At 39.9% G+C, this 19,083-nt stretch overlaps 1 protein-coding gene across 7 annotated transcripts in view; it reads left to right on the forward strand.

The window, feature by feature from the left end:
- Pde1c (phosphodiesterase 1C) overlaps positions 1 to 19,083 on the forward strand; it is a 500,617-nt gene that overhangs the window by 436,653 nt on the left and 44,881 nt on the right. For 5 of the 7 annotated variants that reach the window (XR_013103999.1, XM_076913296.1, XM_076913298.1 and 2 more), the window contains 2 exons: positions 7,922 to 8,143; positions 12,265 to 12,342. Coding sequence is in view for 5 of the 7 variants with exons in the window: in XM_076913296.1 (XP_076769411.1) it covers positions 7,922 to 8,143; positions 12,265 to 12,342 (300 nt within the window). In the remaining 2 variants the exon portion in view is untranslated. The remainder of the gene's footprint in view (positions 1 to 7,921; positions 8,144 to 12,264; positions 12,343 to 19,083) is intronic. The other 2 variants (XR_013104000.1, XM_076913297.1) reach the window with 1 other exon arrangement.

Raw genomic sequence — 19,083 nt, forward strand, 5'->3', positions numbered from 1 at the left:
TACAACATGATCACACTGTTTAGGTGGAGAGGAACATGCATACGGGGGCACAAGCCTGAGTATTATGAATCTATGATGCCAGATCTCAGGGAGGCTCAAAGACGTAAATTGATTCTTGATGTTCAGTGTTGGGGCTGATGGCAGTGAATCTTGCAGAGGTGAGCCTTCAATAGCAGCCATTGTCTCCTGTCACCTGTTGTGTGCCATCCACTTTCCAGATTCCATGCTCAATGCCAAAAGATTACATGGCTACCCCTATCCTCTGGGTCCATAGGAAGGGGCTCTTATGTTAGACTTTGATACAATGGATGAACAAGAATTCAGTTAAGACCTTATACATAGCAACATCCCTGAACCCTAAACCCTCAGAGCAGCCAAGATTCTCGAGACTTTGTCCTCAGACAACACCTGCTCTGTTACTCTGCCTGTGTCAGCACGTGTAGAAAGAAGGTAGGATGGTTAATACTTTGGGATATATCTTGTTGCTATAACAAAATATTTGATATTCATTAGTTTTACAAAGAATCAAGAGAATGGTGTTGCCATTTGGGCTGCTTGCTTCATGGCAGATGGTGTCATATGAAGAGTCAGAGGCAGTGTGCAAACTTGACTCTCTAGTCCTGTAGTCCCACTAACATCATTGTGGAGTCCCTACCCTTGAGATCTGGCCCAGGCCTTATTACATCTCAGAGCTCCCACTCCCATTCAACATTTAAAGTCAAGGATTGGGGTTTTGATGAATGAAAGATAGCTAGGAGACAGCTCTAAGTCCTAGAATTAGAATTGTGGATTCTGCTGTCCCCACCCTGGATAGGTAGATGCATCCAGCAGCTGGACTATTTCAAAGGCCAGACACTGACTTTCCATCAAAATCCTGAAAAAAAAAATCAGGTAAGGCAAGGACTTTAGATTTATAGTGTTCTTAGGGCATAACTACAACATTATCTTTTGGGGACAGATGTTGTACCCTGAGCTATGGAGGGAGTCAACACCTGTTCTATACTTTAATTGTAAGCACTGAGGGTCTATTCAAAAGCTTCAAGCATTTAAATCCTCTGTGTTGGCAGGCTACTGCACCATTGGAAGAACATTCTCTCATGATCATTACACCTGAACACCCAATTTCTGACAACACACAGTTTAAGGAGGTCATTCAAAATCATTTGTTTGCAATTATCTTGGTTACTGAAATTACCTCCTGAACTAATCACCTAGGGAAACATTAGATGGCTTCTTTTCCACAGAATAACTGGTCCTTTCAAAAGGACAGATAAAAACCCCATCATTTAAAAATGCACGAGCTTTGCAGGTAGAGATACACAAACTATTTTAAGCAGCATGAAAGGACTTGTCCCTAACCATGCTTCGGGTCTTTGGGAAGACATTAGTAGATAGAATTTGAAGGACACTGGGATTTGCTTGAGGATATTAGAAATAGGAACAGGAGGGGGTAAATAAGATACCCACATAGTAATACCCTTATAAAGAAAGCCTTCATGGTGGTATGTGTTTGTAATCTGTGATAGGGAGCAGAGACTGCTCAGTTGGGCTCACTGCCCAGCCAGCCTTGCCCACATAAAGATCTGTATGTCTTGGGGTAGAGGTAGGTAGGACTTGAGGAAAACACACACATATACAAACACACATACAAAAGAAAAATGAAAATATGCACATGCAAGCAAAAGGAGCAAGGTCCAGCCCCTAGGCTATAGATATTTAGGGGCACATAGCTTACGTATGGGACCACATTTAGTTAGCAGGGAAATGGAGAACTGAATCCCGGTTTGCACGGTCTTATTCTCGAAGGTTTTTTGAGACTCCATTCTGGACATGGGCACTCAAAATAACATCTCAGAGTTAGCACTAAGAACTGAAAGCACTAAGCTCTGAGGAGCAAATCTGGCCTAGTTTGTGCTTGGAAGGAGCTGCTATTTAAATACATTACAGAGGAGGGTCGGCCATGTGCAGCAGGGTTAAAACACTGACTGTGACAGTGTCAACTCAACTCACCTCACACTTTAATCCTCAAGTTGTGCTGTTCATGGGCAAACTGACATAAAGAAGTTTGGTCGCAGTTACATTGGTAGTGGTCAGTCTGAGTAAATGATCCCTGACTATTTTCCTCATTGACTTTTTTTTTTTTATCCCAAAGGACTCTGATTTTGAGATAAGCTGCCTTCCATGGACCTTTGAACACATGTTGTTAGGAAGTGGGATAAAGTTTAGGTGATGTTATGCAACCTGAATTACAAAGTTATAGAGACCAGAATTCTCATTTGTTAGGAAAGAGTTAATGTTTTGAATAATCTTCTGAGTCGAGTGTCATTTCTCTAAATTTCCCTCTCAGATGCAAGAACAGTGAAACTGTCTATTTCTCTCCATTAGGATATCCACCTTGTTATTGTTGAGTCATCATAATATTTACATATTAGGGAAAATATTTTACTTGTAAAGTATCCTGCACCTTCTACCTAGCCCCAGTCTGTCATGTTTCATTGACTTTGCTGAGTCAATATTTCAATATTATACCACCTCCATCTACCCTCGCACAAACTTGCTTTAAGTTTCTGTATCTGACAGTGAGTCTCAATAAACATGGTAACATATCACATATGACATATAGTGAGAATCTCTGCACTTGTTGAAAATTTTATTTTTGCTTGCTTATTGGCATTTGGCTTTAGTTGAAAACTATGATGTTCCCAGCCTGGTAATTAGAAAAACTGTTGTTTCTCATCTAGCTTAGCTTTGCACATTTAAAAAAAAATTTAGATGTACTTTTGTACATGAGTGATTTGCATATATATATATATATATATATATATATATATATATATATATGCACCACGTGCATCCCTGGTGCCCTCAAAGAACAGAGGAGAGGGCCAGGTTGCTTCAAACTGGAGTTAGGGTTAGTTATAGGCCAACACATGGTCTTATGTGAGAGAAGCAAGTGCTTTCAACTCCTGAGCCAACTTTCCAGTCCAGCACATTATTTTTAAATGCTTGCCTCTGTTTTATCTTTAACATTTATTTTTTTTTAAAAAAATTAAGCTTTGCACTTTTATTATGTATCATTGACACATTTGCTTCAATTTGGATTTTTAATACTGATTGAAAGTTTCTATCAGTTAGTGTACTTAGGAAGCTGCTTTAAGAACACCTATGAACTCTTAGGCATGGCCTTGTGCCCTCCTTGTTTCTGTATGGAGTGTAATTGAGAGATTATATACATAGTTATATTGGCCGGTTACATTCCTATCTCTTATCTCATTTCATATTACCATCCTCTTTCCTCCATCTCTTTCTTTCCTGGTTGAGTCAGCAGTTCAGAGTAAATTAAGGGATAAGTAGCCTAGTGGCATTTCCACTCACGAATTTATAGGATTATTACTTAGACAAGTTGAAGTAAGATGAATAAAGACTCAAGTGCATTTTTATGACTGTTTAGACATCCAACATGAAAAACCCCAGATTGTTTGTGAGAAGTACAATTTACAGATCCCAAGGGCTCTGCCATACCCTGCTCTTCAGCATCTTTCCATTGGTTATTTTATTAATGAGCCATGTCAACCAGTGATGGTCCAACTTGTGACCCATCCCATGGGACAGAGCCAACCCCTGACACTATTAATGATACTCTGCTATGCTTGGAAACAGAAGCCTAGTATAACTGTCCTCTGAGAGGCTTCATCCAGCAGCTGATGGAACAAGATGCAGAGACCCACAGCCAAACATTAGGCAGAATTCTGGGAGTCTTGTGGAAGAATCAAAAGGAAGGATCAAGGGAGGCAGAGGGATCAAGGATACCACAAAAGACCTACAGAGTCAACTAACCTGGGCCAATGGGGGCTCACAGAGACTGAACCACCAACCAGCATTCATGGGCTGGATCTAGGACCTCACATATATGTATCAGATGTGAAGCTTGGTCTTCATGTAGGTCCCCTAACAATTGGAGCAGGGGCTTTCTTTTTGACTCTGTTACCACCCTTTGGATCTCTTTTCCCCAGCTCGGCTGCCTTGTCTGGCCTCAATGGGAGAGAATATGCCAAGTATGGAGTGGGTTGGTACCTAAAGGGGGGAGGGGAGCTTCCTTTATCAAAGAATAAGGAAAAGAGGGAATGGGGAAAGGAGTGTGTAAGGCAGGGACTCAGGGAGAAGAGGGAGAGGACTGTGGTTGGAATATAAAGTGAATAACTTAAGGAAAAAGGAAAAGAAAACATACCATAAATTTACAGCCTAATATCTTGACTAATAAGTCAAGAAGCCTTGGGATGATGCTGAGGTGTCTAGCTCTAAGACCCAACAAACAACTTCTCTGTACACATGCCACCACCACTGGAACATATGGGTCTGTGCAGATTATCACTGTCTCACCAACTTCCCCAACTAGGATGGTAGTATCTATTACTAATAAATTCATCCTCTGAATACAAAGGAGTCTGACTGCAAATGGAGAGAAACCAACCTCATGGAGATGTCATTTTAGTCTTACATGTGCTTGCAAGAGTCTCTATCTTCAGTAATATCTCTGTGTGCTCTATGTCTGATGATACTCACACAAGTCACAGGCAGGAGGTGATTAGACAAGCCAGAGACCATTGTGGAGTCATGGCTAGAATTTACTAGAAGATTGTTGCAGAGCAGAGACTCACACTGTGGGCCAGGCTCATATCTGATTTGGTCCTGATGTAATAAGAGCTACCGTTTGTTAACTTAAAATAACTTTTGCATGTCAGCTGCACTTGAGCAAAACCAGATTTGCCTCCCAAATGCCTTCTCCCCTTCTCAGTTGTTTTTCTGTATCTGTGGAAAATTGGTTTGACTCAGTTGTCAAATGAGTTTTTCTTTGTAAGATAATATTTTATGGTCTTCCATAGTAAACTACAATTAAACAGCTTCAGATTTTATTTAAATGATTTTTCAGCTCAGAGATATTTTGAGTGTTACAAGTTTTCCATGTATTCAGTAGTGAGTCTGTGAAGGTGGCCATAGCTAATCTTCGCTGACAGTGCATTCTAAACATGAGTGACTCTGCCTCTCTTTCATTCTGCTTACCTCTGTCTTCTCTTTTTTACAAGTTATCTTTTAAATACAACAAAATAAAATATAATATGATAAAATGAAGGCTATCACATTGGGGTTGGACAAGACAAGCAGAAGGAGAAGAGTCAAGAGAAGGCACAAGCACAGGAGACATACCCATTCTCACATTCGGGAGTCCCATAAAAACACTAAGGTATAAGTCATAATATAGATACAGAGAACCTAGGGCAGACCCGTGCAGGGAAAGTGCATGCTGCCTTAGTCCCTGCGAGTTTGTATGACCTTTGCCCATGTTGGTCTGGAGTTCCTAGTTTTCTTGGTGTTCTACATCCCCTCTGGCCCTTACACTTTTCAATCTCTTCTTCAGCTTGGTTCCCTGAGCCCCAAGAGAAGGGATTTGATGGAGACATCCAATTTAGGGCTGAGTGTTCCAAGGTCTCTGACTGTATGCATAATGTCTGGCTGTGGGTCTTTATTATTCCCATCTGCTGTGGGAGGAAGCTTCTCTAATGATGGCAAGGCACTGATCTATCAGCATAGTAAAAAAGAAAAAAAAAGTCATCTTTTTCTTTGCCTATATTTTAAGTTAAGGAAGCTAATTATTCCCCTTAGAATAGGAGCAGAGAGTCCTTATGCTTTTGTGTTTTATGTGTTTAAGGTGCTGGGTTACATTGGTAGTTCATGTAAATTGTCTACATGGATGATATCTCACAGCCTTCTCAAACTTCAGCAGCATGTGATGGGTGCTGTACACCATGCCAAGCAATGATGGACATGTCTTTTAGCTCTCTCCTCAAAGCACATAAACACAAGGAAGACTTAGTGAATGCCCTAGGAGCCCCATCTGCTTGGCAACCTACTGGGAATGTCAACCCACCATCTTTTAAAGGGCCTTCTTTCACTTTTTAGTTTACATTTCTGTGGAAGACAGAAGACTTTATTATGCTGCATATGGATATGACAGTTATTTGTACAGAAATGTTTTTATATCCTTTCATTGTGAATTGTAAATACATCTTGTTGAGAAGAGTGTCATAATGCACTGAGTGGCAAATATTTAGACTTTACATCAGAGCTTCTTAGTACTTGCTGTGTGCCAAAAATAAAGATTTGAGATATCCTATCCTTCTCCTTCTTCTAGAATCTGATTTACTTTGTTTGAGATGAGGCCTGGTCATTGACTTGGTTGAAAGAATGAGTGATTTAGCTGATGGACGGAGTTGGTGGATCAATGAAATGATAAATAAAAATCTCCTGATATGTTAAAGAGGAAACCAGTAATAAGCGAGTATAAGGACCTGCAAAGTAAAAATAAAAACGACAGTAACTCCAAGGGAACACAGGGAGACCCTTGTAATGAGAGGTAGAAGCTGTTCACTCATCTAGAGATAATGGTTTTCACAGAGGAGCCCAAAGATGTCTGGAGTGTCTTTAGTATGAGCTCTGTGGAGCGAGTCCCAGCACTGACAGGATATTTGGCTATGTAAGGGGCCTTTCATATATGCTTTTTTTTTTTTTTCAGTTGAGACCCACCATTTGTCCTCCGTCCTCCATTATCTGATCTGTGCCCATCCTTGGTTATTTGAACATTTTGTCTGTGATTACATCCTTGTCATATCTTCTTTTGGGGACCAGTTCAATGCCTAGAAAAATAAAAAAATGTTCCTCTCACAGCTTTCATACTGTCTTTTTTTTTTTTTTTTATGAATGATGCAGGTTTTACAGATTATTTCTTGCTCTACTTCTCATCACCCAGGACTTGGTCAAATGCTATCTTCCCAGAAAGCCTTCTTCACCCTTTTGTCTAAAGCCATCTCTTGCCCTGAGCCATCCTGTCCTGTTGTTTCTTATTCAGTTCTTGCAATATACTTTCAACATCCAAAATTATTAGCCATTTTTAAATTAATTATAATCTTCCCCATACTTCTGCCATGCTTGTTCCCATATCCTCAGTATCAAATATTGTTCCTGACAATATAGCTGCTCAATAAATACCAGCTGAGTGAATGAACCAATCTTTTCATAAATGCTTGACCTATACACTTATACTGTGTTTTCACTAACTAGAGAGTCAATAACATTAGAAAAAAATATAGATACTCAGAAAAAAAAAAAAAAAAAAAAAAAAAAAAAGTACCTAGAGTGAGTACATGGCCAAACTGAAAGCCACCTCTCTTCCTGAGGACAGTTAAGTACCTCGGGCTAGGGGGCCTGCCTTTAGCTTTCTGACATTTAACCCACCTCTTCCTAGTTCTAACTTCACAAACTGGCTTGAGTTTGTGTTCTTCTAATAATGGTTATTTTCTCCAACTTTTTATTCCATAGTCAGCTGTCAAGGTTTCTGCTGTAAGTGTTAAGCAAGCCTCATAAAATGCTGTATTTTTTCATTTTGTGTTATTTAGTTTTGTCTTATTACAGTGGCTGGGGAGAGTCTGATCATGTTTCTCATCCTTCATTAAAATGTGGCTGTAAAATCGGGTCATAAGGCAGCTTTTAAGGATAAACAGAAACAACCTTTAAAGACTGCTAACACAATGCGTGGCATGAGAACACTTTCACCAGGGGTTATCAGCAGTAAGAACAGCAGTGTGTATGCCATCACTCTTACATTCCCATTATTTTGTTCTCCAGTCCCCTCCTCTAACTCAGTGCTTTTAGAAGTAGCCTATCTTATTGCTATCCTACATACACATATAAATCTGACTTGAATTAACCAAGAAGATATCCAACACTCTCAGTAAAGCCCTTAGGTCCTTTCAGTGTACTGGCTCCCATGAACATCACTGTTGATTATCTTTCCAAAATGGTAGTTTTCCTAACGGTTTTCCTCTCTTTCTCTGTCCTGTGCCTTTTCTCATTGCTGTGGATGCAGAAGAGAAAGCCAAAAAGGAAGCTGAAGAGAAGGCTCGCCTGGCTGCTGAGGAAAAGCAAAAGGAAATGGAAGCCAAAAGCCAAGCTGAGCAAGGCACAACCAGCAAAGCTGAGAAAAAGACATCAGGAGAAGCAAAGGGTCAAGTCAACGGAGCGCGTAAGGGTGACAACCCTCGTGGGAAGAACCCCAAAGGCGACAAGGCAGGCGAAAAGCAGCAGAATGGTGAGGAGGGGCTGCCTGCAAAGGGCTCTCTTTGGAGTGATAATGATGTGACAAACAGGAACTGGTGTCACTTTCCCTCTCCTGGCAGTTGGCATGGCTCCCGTTTCTCCAGAGATAAAGTCAGGATCCCATTCAATAGCCACCCACTTAGCTCTACCTTTCTACAACAGTACACATCTTTCTGGTCCTTCTCTGATGCCCTGGATATTCTCACAAAGTGATGCAAATTCCAATTAACGAGTCCAGCACAGCCTGGATTCCTATACTCATTGCCAAACCACCCAAATAAATATTCTATCCCTCCACCCAGGCCAGTCTCCAGTGTGCAGGAGCCCTATTCCCAAAGTATGTATCTGCATATATAAAGTATATATAGGATATGTATGTGTCCTATACACAGGCCTAAGCACACACGTTAGGTGACCAATCAGCTGGTTTGCTGTAGATGAAGACTTCCTGGGATACAGATTTTCTGTTCTAAATTCAAAATGGTCCAAGTAAACTGAGGGCAGTGAGACACCATGGTTTTTCAGACAATCGATGAGTTCTTATATGTAATAAAGTGAATATTTATTAAGAACTTTGTATCAACCTCTATATTAGGTCTGGAGGATTTAGAAATGGAAAGATTATGGGAAGTCTGTGTTGTTATGGGGATATAGTCACCCTCAAATGTAATTTTAAAGGAATGTGCACATGATGCAGTGATGAGGGAGGGCAGAGAAGCAGATAAAATGCCCCAGAGTCCTACATAAAGGAAGACATTGGTGTTGGTAGTTGAGGTAGTTGAATGAGGCTAATGGCTGAGATTTCTTTGGAAGGAGGTGGTTTCTGGTTTTTCTGAGTTTTAGTTTGTGGGAGAAAGTCCTTGAAGCCAGATGGAGTAAGATAGTGTCAAGGCACAGAATCAGCCCCCTTGTCTACAGATGGACAAGATGTTCACTTTCTGCAGGTAGCAAATGCCAGGCTGTGAATATATAACAAGACACCTTAGCAAACAGATCTAGACTCAAGTCAACAGCTGTTGATTTACTCTCCTTGGCGACCTTAGACTACATTACCTATTAATCTCTGTATAAAATACATATAAAACCTGTTCATAGCTTCATTCTCTTGTGAGATTTCAGTGATTATGGTAGTCAAGACATTGGGAGACTCTGCCTTAAAACACAAGGTTGATGGTAGGTGAGGAACACCCAAGGTTGAGCTCTGGCCTCCACAGATATGCACACATATGTGCATCCATTCACCTACATGTACATACACATATACACAGGTACACATACACAGCCTAACATTGTAAACATAGTTCCATGTTACAGGTAGAAAAATTGAGACTCAGAAATTAGAAGACTTAAGCAACCATCAGGTAGAGAACCTTGGCTTCTGGGGATCTCCATTTTCTGTTTAACAGCCAGCTTTTACTCTCTGCCATGCCCCGTGCTGCTAGGAAGAGGAGAGGATCAGAGGAATGCAGAGCCCTGTCTTCTGTCCAGGCAACAGGGATGGTACATGTTTTCTGTAATGAGCCAGATGGTAAATCCTTTGTACCTCAGAGCCCATGTGTTTCTATCACAGCTATTCAATAGCTAAGGAGAGTTCATGAACAAATAAGTGAGGTTGTCATCCACTAGGACTTTATTTTTGGAAATTGAAGTTTAAACATGATATAATGCTCATGTCACATGCTGATTTTGAATCAGCCCTTTGTAGATATAAAAGTCATTCTTAGTGCGTTTATATAAAACTGGGCAGTGGGGTCATGCCAGCCCTTGGTATAATTGGTGAGAGGGGCCAATGAGTAAAAACAAGATGAATACAATCAACCCCTCCCCTATCCCTACATCACAATCCCTACACCTGTCAACAGGTTTACAACTCTATGAAAATTTGGAGAAAAGGCAGGACATTAATTTACATTTAACTTGAGGAAAAACATTTGAAAGACACAGATTACACCCTGAGCCTTGCTTGGTGCCGTAGTCCTGTTGTAAAGTGGGAGGCAGTCTACCATTTTCTTTTAAAATTAAGTTTGGAATGAGAAGTGCAGAAAGGAATCAATTTAGAGCAATACTAAGAATGGCGGAGGGTAGCAGAGGACGTGGTTGCAGCAGCCTAATTAAGATGATTTAGAGCTGCCAAAGAAGGTGCCTTCATCCTGTTTGTAGAGCACCAGCTCACATCTGCCATGTATAGCCCATGGGAAGTCACCTAATGGGCTCTGTTCCAGGAGTATTAGCAAAAAGGCATGAGCCACTTTTTTTTCTTTGTGGACCACAAAAGTATTTTCTAGGTTAGGGCTGAAGGATATTAGCTAGATATCCCCCTGGGTGGTTAAAGGAGTTGCTAAGCCTTGGTGTCCACCAAAGCAACTTCTCTGTGAGCCTCCTCAGTCCAGATAAGTCAGGTTGTCTTCTACTTGCCTGTCATCTCCACAGATATCTGCCTCAGAGATAGCTAAACCTCTGGCTCAGAACAATACGGCAGGCCTCACACTAGGAGTGTGAAACTTCACATGGGGAAGATGAACTGTAGAAAACTTCCAGGACCGGGCAGTGGTGGTGCACACCTTTAATCCCAGCACTTGGGAGACAGAGGCAGGCGGATTTCTGAGTTCAAGACCAGCCTGGTCTACTGAGTGAGTTCCAAGATAGCCAAGGCTATACAGAGAAACCCTGTCTTGAAAAAAAAAAAAAGAAAAGAAAAAAAAAGAAAAAAGAAAAAAGAAAGAAAAAAAAAGAAAGGAAGGAAGAAAAAAGAAAAAAGAAAGAAAACTTCCAGGGCTTGAGACACTCAGTCCATCTCTAATGTTCTTAAACAGGGAAAGAGACCCTAAAGGAACTCCTTTTGATTCACTGGGGTTCGGAGGATACTAATCATGTCCTCCAACTAAACTAATCCTGAAAAGATCCTAAACACCCCTTGTTAATTTTTCTAGCCAATTTCTTTATCCCATTTCAGTATTAAGAGTTAAAGCAAGCCTTACAAGTTAGCTCTAAGAGTTGGGTAACCAGATTGTCCCATAACTTGCTGACTCATGGTTTGGGGGAATACAGTAGTGCTTAAATTTCTATTTAAAGTACTTAATTAATACATATAACTGTAAAGCTATTTTCTAAATTAGAGATTTTGACTTATTCAGATTGCCAGAAGGTCATGAACATTATTCTTTGATTACAAACACTTTTACATCTATTTCATAACAGCCATGTTTTAACACATTTCTAAAATGTTTATAAATACCTACTTCTTTGGATGCTCTTAAAATCGTCTTGTTTTCTCTCATTTCCTCATCAATGCATTATATAAATTCTTCACATATGTTTGCTCACATTTGTAAGAGTAGTCTTTTTAATTTTTGGAAATGATACTTTGTCAACCTCATTAATTAGAATAGCACATATAGAGTATGCTTAGGATAGTGAACACAGTCTTTAAACAGCACACTACAGGTTACATTGAACATCTACATGGCTCAGGTACATCTGTCCTTCGACCTATATGTAAAGTAGACATTGAAGCTGGAAAGATGGCTCAGCAGTTAAGAGCACTGACTGCTTTTCTAGAGGTACTGAGTTCAACTCCCAGAAACCACAGGGTGGCTCACAACCATCTGTAATAGGATCTGATGCCCTCTTCTAGTATGTCTGAAGACAGCTACAATGTACTCATATACAATGAAATAAGTAAATAAATATTTTTATAAAAGTAGACATTATTATCCCCATTCTGCAAATAAAATTCCAAAAATAGCTATTAGTTAATATAATTAACTAGCTGTTAATTAGAACTTTCATGTATTCCAGGTTTTTCCTCACTTTTCAGCCTAACCAAAATAAATAAATAAATAATAAATAAATAAATAAATAAATAATTGTGTCTCTTAGAAAAAACAGCACTTATTTAACTATAAGCCTGTTTGAGTGGATACTTTAATTTTAATTTCTGACTATAATCCAATTTCCAGAACCAATCTGGATCTGGAAGATCACAGAGATAATGATATCAGGGTGTGCAGTCCCTCACCCTCCATGCTCCACCAGGTCTTGTCCCAACACGATTTTAAGTTTTTCTCCCACCCCAGCTGCACACATTCAGTTTGTCATGCTTATTGCTTTCAGGTGACTTGAAAGACAGTAAAAATAAGGCAGACAAGAAGGATCACTCCAACACCGGAAATGAGTCAAAGAAAACAGATGGTAAGAGTGTCATTCTCACCAAGATTTCCGTAGAGTGTGCAACTACTGCAAACTTGATAGTATTGTGCCAGGAGGGAAGCAGTGCTGTTAACTGCTCCTCACATTCTGCCCTGAATGAGACCTCATTGCCTTTAAAGAGCCCTGTCATCTCTCTGTAGTTAGTTCCAGATTCCCACTGTATCTTTCCCTCTCCGGCAATACTTTCTCAACACAAACACCCTCCACGTGCCTCCTTTTCCCGCCTGACATTCTTTATTGCAAACTTCATACAACCTTGGTTCTAGACTTGCTGATTGTTATTCAGTACACTAATGCACATTGTTAATATATGAGCTTAGAACCACTGATGGTGCAACTAGAGGATGAAATATAAGTGTGGCAGGTTTCTATAACCCGGCTAGCTCCCAAATAATTGACACAGAAACATGGTATTTTTATTAACAGGCTGCAAGCTTAAGTTGAGCAGGTTCTGAGCCATTCTAATCCTCCAAGATATTCACTTCTCGGACACAGGCCCCGAGTTACTTGCATTCAGTCTCTCCTTGGCTTGTTGTGTTGTAGCTGTCTGTCCTTATGGAGAACTTCCTTGGTGACCTTCCTCATGCCCAATCCCATGGTGGCAGCCTTCTTCCTCCACCTGCCTTGTAGCCCTTCTTCTCCTGAGCCCCTACCTGCCTCATGGCCAACTCCTTCTTCCTTGTTCCCTCCTTCTGACCCCTGACTGGGATCAGAAGTTTAGCCTTTTAATCTCCTCTGCCCAATCATTGGATGTTTGGATTTGTATTAACCAATCAGAGCTAACTAGGGAACATTCTTTACACCACATTGATACAGGGGATTCATCAATATCCATGACAATGCCCATGTCCTGACAGTAACTAGATTTCAGGGCCAAGAAATCAGCATCTGAATATAATAGGCAAAATAAATAGGATATGTTTAATGTTTTCAATTTCCACATTTTTTATCTTGAATAAGTTATTACATTTGATAAAACTAAATATGAGAATCTGTTCAGTGTTGGGTTAGGAATCAAAATACACATTTTTAGTGTCCAGTTTTCAGTATCAACAGCAAGTACTGAAGACAGTGGCAATGTAGGATCAAATAAAATGAGCCTACAGTGTCATGAATGGGTCTGCAGTGCAATGTACAACATGAATGAGGTTGTAGTGTAGAGCTGTATCATGAATGAATGGGCCTACGATGTCATCAATGGGCCTTCAGTGCTAGAAGTAGGCCCACAGTACAAGTCATTTCATCAATGAGCCTGCGGTGTCATGAATGGGCCTGTGATGTGAGGTATTTCATGGGTACAGCTTTAGCTTTATATACACAACTTTCCACCCATCTAAAGTATGGGAGTTGCAATTATTGTCTTTCCCATGTGGATCTACTAGATGGAGTTATCTAATTATACCAACTTCATTGTTTCACTTATAACCCAGTCTCCTTCCTGATCACCCTTTCATTCATGGGCATGATATTCAGATAATGTGAGCTTCTATGAAATAGTTTCTGTGAAGGGTGTCATATTTTGTTTGCATTTTGTCTCCCTGATGACATCCTACTTGATGGTAGGCTGTTCTTTGAAGAACAAATGCTGGGCAATCAAACTGAGAAATAAGAAGCTTGAGTTCAACAATAAATAGGAGTGGGTTTGATGAAAACACTTTGTATACTTATATAAAATTCTCAAACAATAAATAAAAGTATACTTTAAAGAAAAAGAAGTTCAAGGTCACCCTTGGGTTTAGGACTCACCTGGCACTGCATGAGACACATTCTCAAAAAGTAGATGGAGGCTGGAGTGGTAGCCAAGGCCACTTGTTCCTCTTGCAGAGGACCAGGGCTTAATTTCTAGCACCCCCATGATACCTCACAACCATATGCAATTCCAGCTTCAGGGATAAGACACCCTCTTCTGGCATCTTCAGGTACTGCAGTCACAAGGCACACATAGATGCTGGCAAAACAACCATAAAATAATAAAAATAGAAGTTGGGAAGCATGTCAACCCCTTTAACTATAGCCACAATGACAACTGTCTTAACTTTCATATGTGAAGTTGGTTATTAAACTGCTCCTTTTAAAAGCAATCAGAAAACTCACAACAAGTGTCTTATCCCGTAATACCCAGAGAACTCAAGCCCGGAATTTCTCACCAACGTGCTCATGCAACCAGAAACCACTTGATTTCTCCTTGAATAGCTGTGACTAAGAAGTGAATTATGCAGAAATAAAGTGCAATTTAAGATGAGGACTTCTCAGCTATACTGTCTATGAGAAAGCTTTCTCAAATGCCAGAGGCTCTTTGTCAGGTGTTATTAGACCAAGTCAAGCAGTCCACCCCAGAAATACTCTGTGGAGGAACAGTGTCTCTTGTAAACACAGTACTCAGTCCTGCATTTAACAACTGATCATGTTCCTCATCTGAGTCCTACAGCATAAGTCCCAGAATCAAATCAAGCCCCTAATTTTTAATATGGAAACTTGAACTTCATAGGAACAACTCCTCCTCCTCCTCCTCCTCCTCCTCTTTCTCCTCCTTCTCTTTCTCCTCCTCCTCCTCCTCCTCTTTCTCCTCCTCCTCCTCCTTCTCTTTCTCCTCCTCCTCCTCCTCCTCTTTCTCCTCCTACTCTTTCTCCTCCCCCTCCTCCTCCTCCTTCTCTTTCTCCTCCTACTCTTTCTCCTCCTCCTCCTCCTCCTCCTCCTCCTCCTCCTCCTCCTCCTCCTCCTCCTCCTCCTCCTCCTCCTCCTCCTCTTCTTCTTCTTCTTCTTCTTCTTCTTCTTCTTCTTCTTCTTCTTCTTCTTCTTCTTCCCTGAGGATCAAACACAGGGCCTGTCATTTCTAGCTAAGAGCTCTAACAATGAGCTACCTCCCAATCCTCATAGTTGTACTTATAACCGGCATGATGCCATTATATGTGCATTGTGGGTTAAATTTGATTATCTTCATAAAGCCTTCTTATTTTAACCATGCCCTTAAACTCAATTATTCACAAACATTTAAAGAATTAAGTTGATTGGCACAGTGATTAATTTGATTTGATGTCACAATGAACTGGTTGCAGTAAAGAATGACAAGCCCTGCCTTCTGTTGCTGGCATCCAACTATAACACCAACCTATAACTGCCTCAAGGGGGACTCAGTATGCCCATGTGCTTGTAAGCTTGTAGGAAGACTAAGTTGAGTATTTTGTGTCTTTAGTCACTAATTCGGATCAGCAAGACTGACAGCATCAAGCTTGGGAAAATTGATGCTGTTTTCATTCAAAATTCTTACCTGGTCTAAAGCCACTTCTTGGTAGCATGAAGTAGAAAAGAATTTGATGCTTTTCACTTACGCTTTCCTTTTGGAAAATCAATGGGAAGGAAATATATAGACCAGTACCTAGGTCACCTTAAAATATGAAAATGAGATTAGAACTACTTCTATTTAATGGATCTTACTGTATTTGATACCTGGGGGGTGGGTGGTTGATTGAACTCAGTGATCTTCCTTGCATCCTCACTCCTGAGAACCCCTAGTGGCTGTAAATTGAACTATCTTGGTATCGGTCTCTACCTTTGGGTTGCATCTTCTAGGAAGACTGAACCTGGGCCATCTTGTGTGTCTCACATCCTGGTAACAAGTCTCCCCAGCAGCATCCTTCCACTCTCCTTTTTCAGACAGATGTGTGGTTATCTTCTTTTAGTCTTTCTTGGCTGTTTTCCTAGTCCTTGGTCTTGATGAAGCTTTGTTATCTTTAAGGCAGATGTTCTCAGATGATCTGATTCTCATGAGTTTTTCTCGACCATATTGTAACAAACATAAATGTGTCTGTAGCTGAAATGATGTGGAAAATAGGCCAAAATGACAAAAGTTTGGAAACTCTTGCTGTTGTCTGACCTTTTCTGCCACAACCAAGGTGGTGCTGCAGCTGCAGAGACCTGGAGTCCCTTCTAATTACTTTAAAATTAGCAAATTAGTCCTCACTAGCTTGAGTACTCAGCTGATTTTCAGTATCTGCACTATTGTACATTACACAAAGATAAACATATCCTGAGGTTATTTTCCACAAACAGCTAAGTCCATCTTTTGTTTTTTTTTTTTTTTTTAAACAGGAAGGAAGGAAGTATGCCTTCCTTCTCAGATGATAGCACTATTTCTGATATGAAGAAAGTATCTTGCTATAGCTTTATATTTACAGAGAGAAAAAGTAGACTTATTTCTTTAATAAATGAATTGATCTTACTGTGAGAATCCAGCATCTTTATGGGTTGAGGAACCAAACATCTGGAGTGCTCTGGGTACCAATTAAGATAAGTCATCATGACAACACATGTTCTGATTAATATCCTATTCCCTAAGCCATTTATCCATGGAAGCTCCTTTGACCTAATTAAACATACTGATAGTAAATGGAAGCTGTACCTCAGCATGACACATTTGTTTCTGAAGTCATTTTACAGTGTTGTTTTTGCAAGAACTTTAGCCAGTGTATAAGCGCACTCCAATGTCCCTGTCCTTGAATGGGAAGAACTGCAATGTTATTTGAGGTGCTTGCTGTGCATCAGGACAATACTCCACTAACGAGACTCTCCTAGGTTGTGTTGCTTAAACATTTTTGTTTGTATACCTCAAGTTGCTTCTTGATTTATTTTGGAATCTATTTTGTACATTGACCAAATATTAAGAGTTGCTGTGGACTCAGGTATGCACAGATCTACTTCCATTGAGTTGAGGGTGACTTTTGGGAAATCTATGGGCCAATTAATGTGTCTGTGGGCGAGAAGTGGGTAGGTGGAGACTTGCAAAACCTCTTAGCTTATTTTAGTGATGGAATTCCCTCTTAGGATTAGGAAGCATGGGGCCAGCAATTATTCATGACTCTGGCACTGATGAGTCATGATGAATCAGACCCATCAGCTCTTTTTGAACTAACATGCACCACAAATCAATGCAATGTGAATATAATTTTAGGTTGAATCAATGATGGATTATACAACAGAAGGTAGCATGTGACACACATTTTTCCCCTATAGAATTTGTGCTCTGGAAGTTTATAACCACACTGTATATATGTGCTGCATAATAGATTAGTGGATTTAAAAAAAATAGTGTTGTAGGAAGGAAACTATCACGTACCTGTGCATGCTTTTGTCCCAGCTGCTTAGAACCTGGTCTCTTATCAAATAATTGCATAGTAAAAATACCAAACAAAAGCCTATTGCATTTTTTTTTGTTAAAGACAAAATTATTCTTTTCAAACAACTTTACCTTGTAATTACTGATATATAAACTTTTATTGTTTCATTTTATATTCTTGGCATTTCATTACACTCTTGATATATCATTATATTTGTTAAGGAACCTGGCTTGACAGAAAAAATAAAAAATATATACTTTTTATATTTTTAATTAAAATATAATTATATCACCCCCTTTCCTTTTCTCCCTGCAGCCCCTCTCATATCACCTTCCTTTGACTCCTCCCATATCCTACCCTACTCTCAAATTGATAATCTCCTTTTCTTTTATTATTATTATTACATATATATTATATGTGTACCAATATGTAAGTGCAACCTGTTGGTTCATCTTTGTCGTTCATAGGTGTATGGTTTCAGGTGACAACTTTAGATTGGATCGCCATTCAGAGAGCTCACCTATGGCGGAGGCCAGTTCTCCTTCTCTCAGTACTCCATCATTAGTTGTGTGGAGTTCTTTGTCTAGGGTTAGGGCCCCATGAGCTTCTCCCCTTTCTGTGCCAGCATGTCTATGTGTATTACCATCATTCAGGTTTGTTGATTCATTTATTTCTAACACAGGCAATCACACTGCAGACTTTCTGAAATTCTGATCTTTACAAATTCTTTTTTATTTCCATGATGTTCCCTGAGACATAGATGCAGGGACTATGCGTCAGATGTATCTACTGGGGCTAGGGACCCCACAAACTATTGATCTTTACATGCATATAGTTGTAGTTTTCTGTAAATGGTCATCGTGTTCTGCAAAGAGAAGCTTCTTTAAGGAGAGGAAATCACTTCACTTACCTGTGGGTAATAAAAATAGGATTTAGAATGTAGTCAAGGAATTATGGTGGTGTAGAAAGTGGCAACAGTACATTTTCTTTTAAGATCCGTGATCTAACTAGCTCCAGGTAACTGGCTAGGTTCCTGTGAACAGGCATGATTTTCCTCATGCTAAGTAGACCTGAGGTCCACTTGAATAGCTGTCAGTTTGCACCAACATGTAAGTGCCACTACTGTGTTACAAGCTGGGTAGGACTGTTTAATTTGCTTCTCTTTCTTGACAGCTTTCTAGTACTTTCTAGTACTTTCTGGTACTATGGAAGCTAGATTATAAGAAGTAGGCTTTCAGATTGGATCCAGCTTGAATAATTCAAGTCCTGAGTCCTAAGTATGTGGTGTTTTTAGCAATAGAGACTTATATTAAAGTTCTGAGAAACATCCCAGGCAACAACAGTAACCTATATGGTTTTGGGATTTATCTAGACTATCTTTTTCAGCCATATGAGAGAAAGTTCTGTGGATGATATTGGGGTTCTGTTTAGGATATGGTTCTCATGGGAGCACTGTCAGCCCAAGTGGTATAACTGTGTACGTGCATGTGTGTGTGTGAACGTAAAATGGTTTCTTGAGGTGTTATCAGACAACCTTGGTGCTATTTGTTCCTCCTTCTGCTTCTATATTGATCTTCCTATTAGTTACCTCTCCTCACTTTTCCATTTC

Source organism: Arvicanthis niloticus, chromosome 15, assembly GCF_011762505.2.
Source record: "Arvicanthis niloticus isolate mArvNil1 chromosome 15, mArvNil1.pat.X, whole genome shotgun sequence".
NCBI lineage: Eukaryota > Metazoa > Chordata > Mammalia > Rodentia > Muridae > Arvicanthis > Arvicanthis niloticus.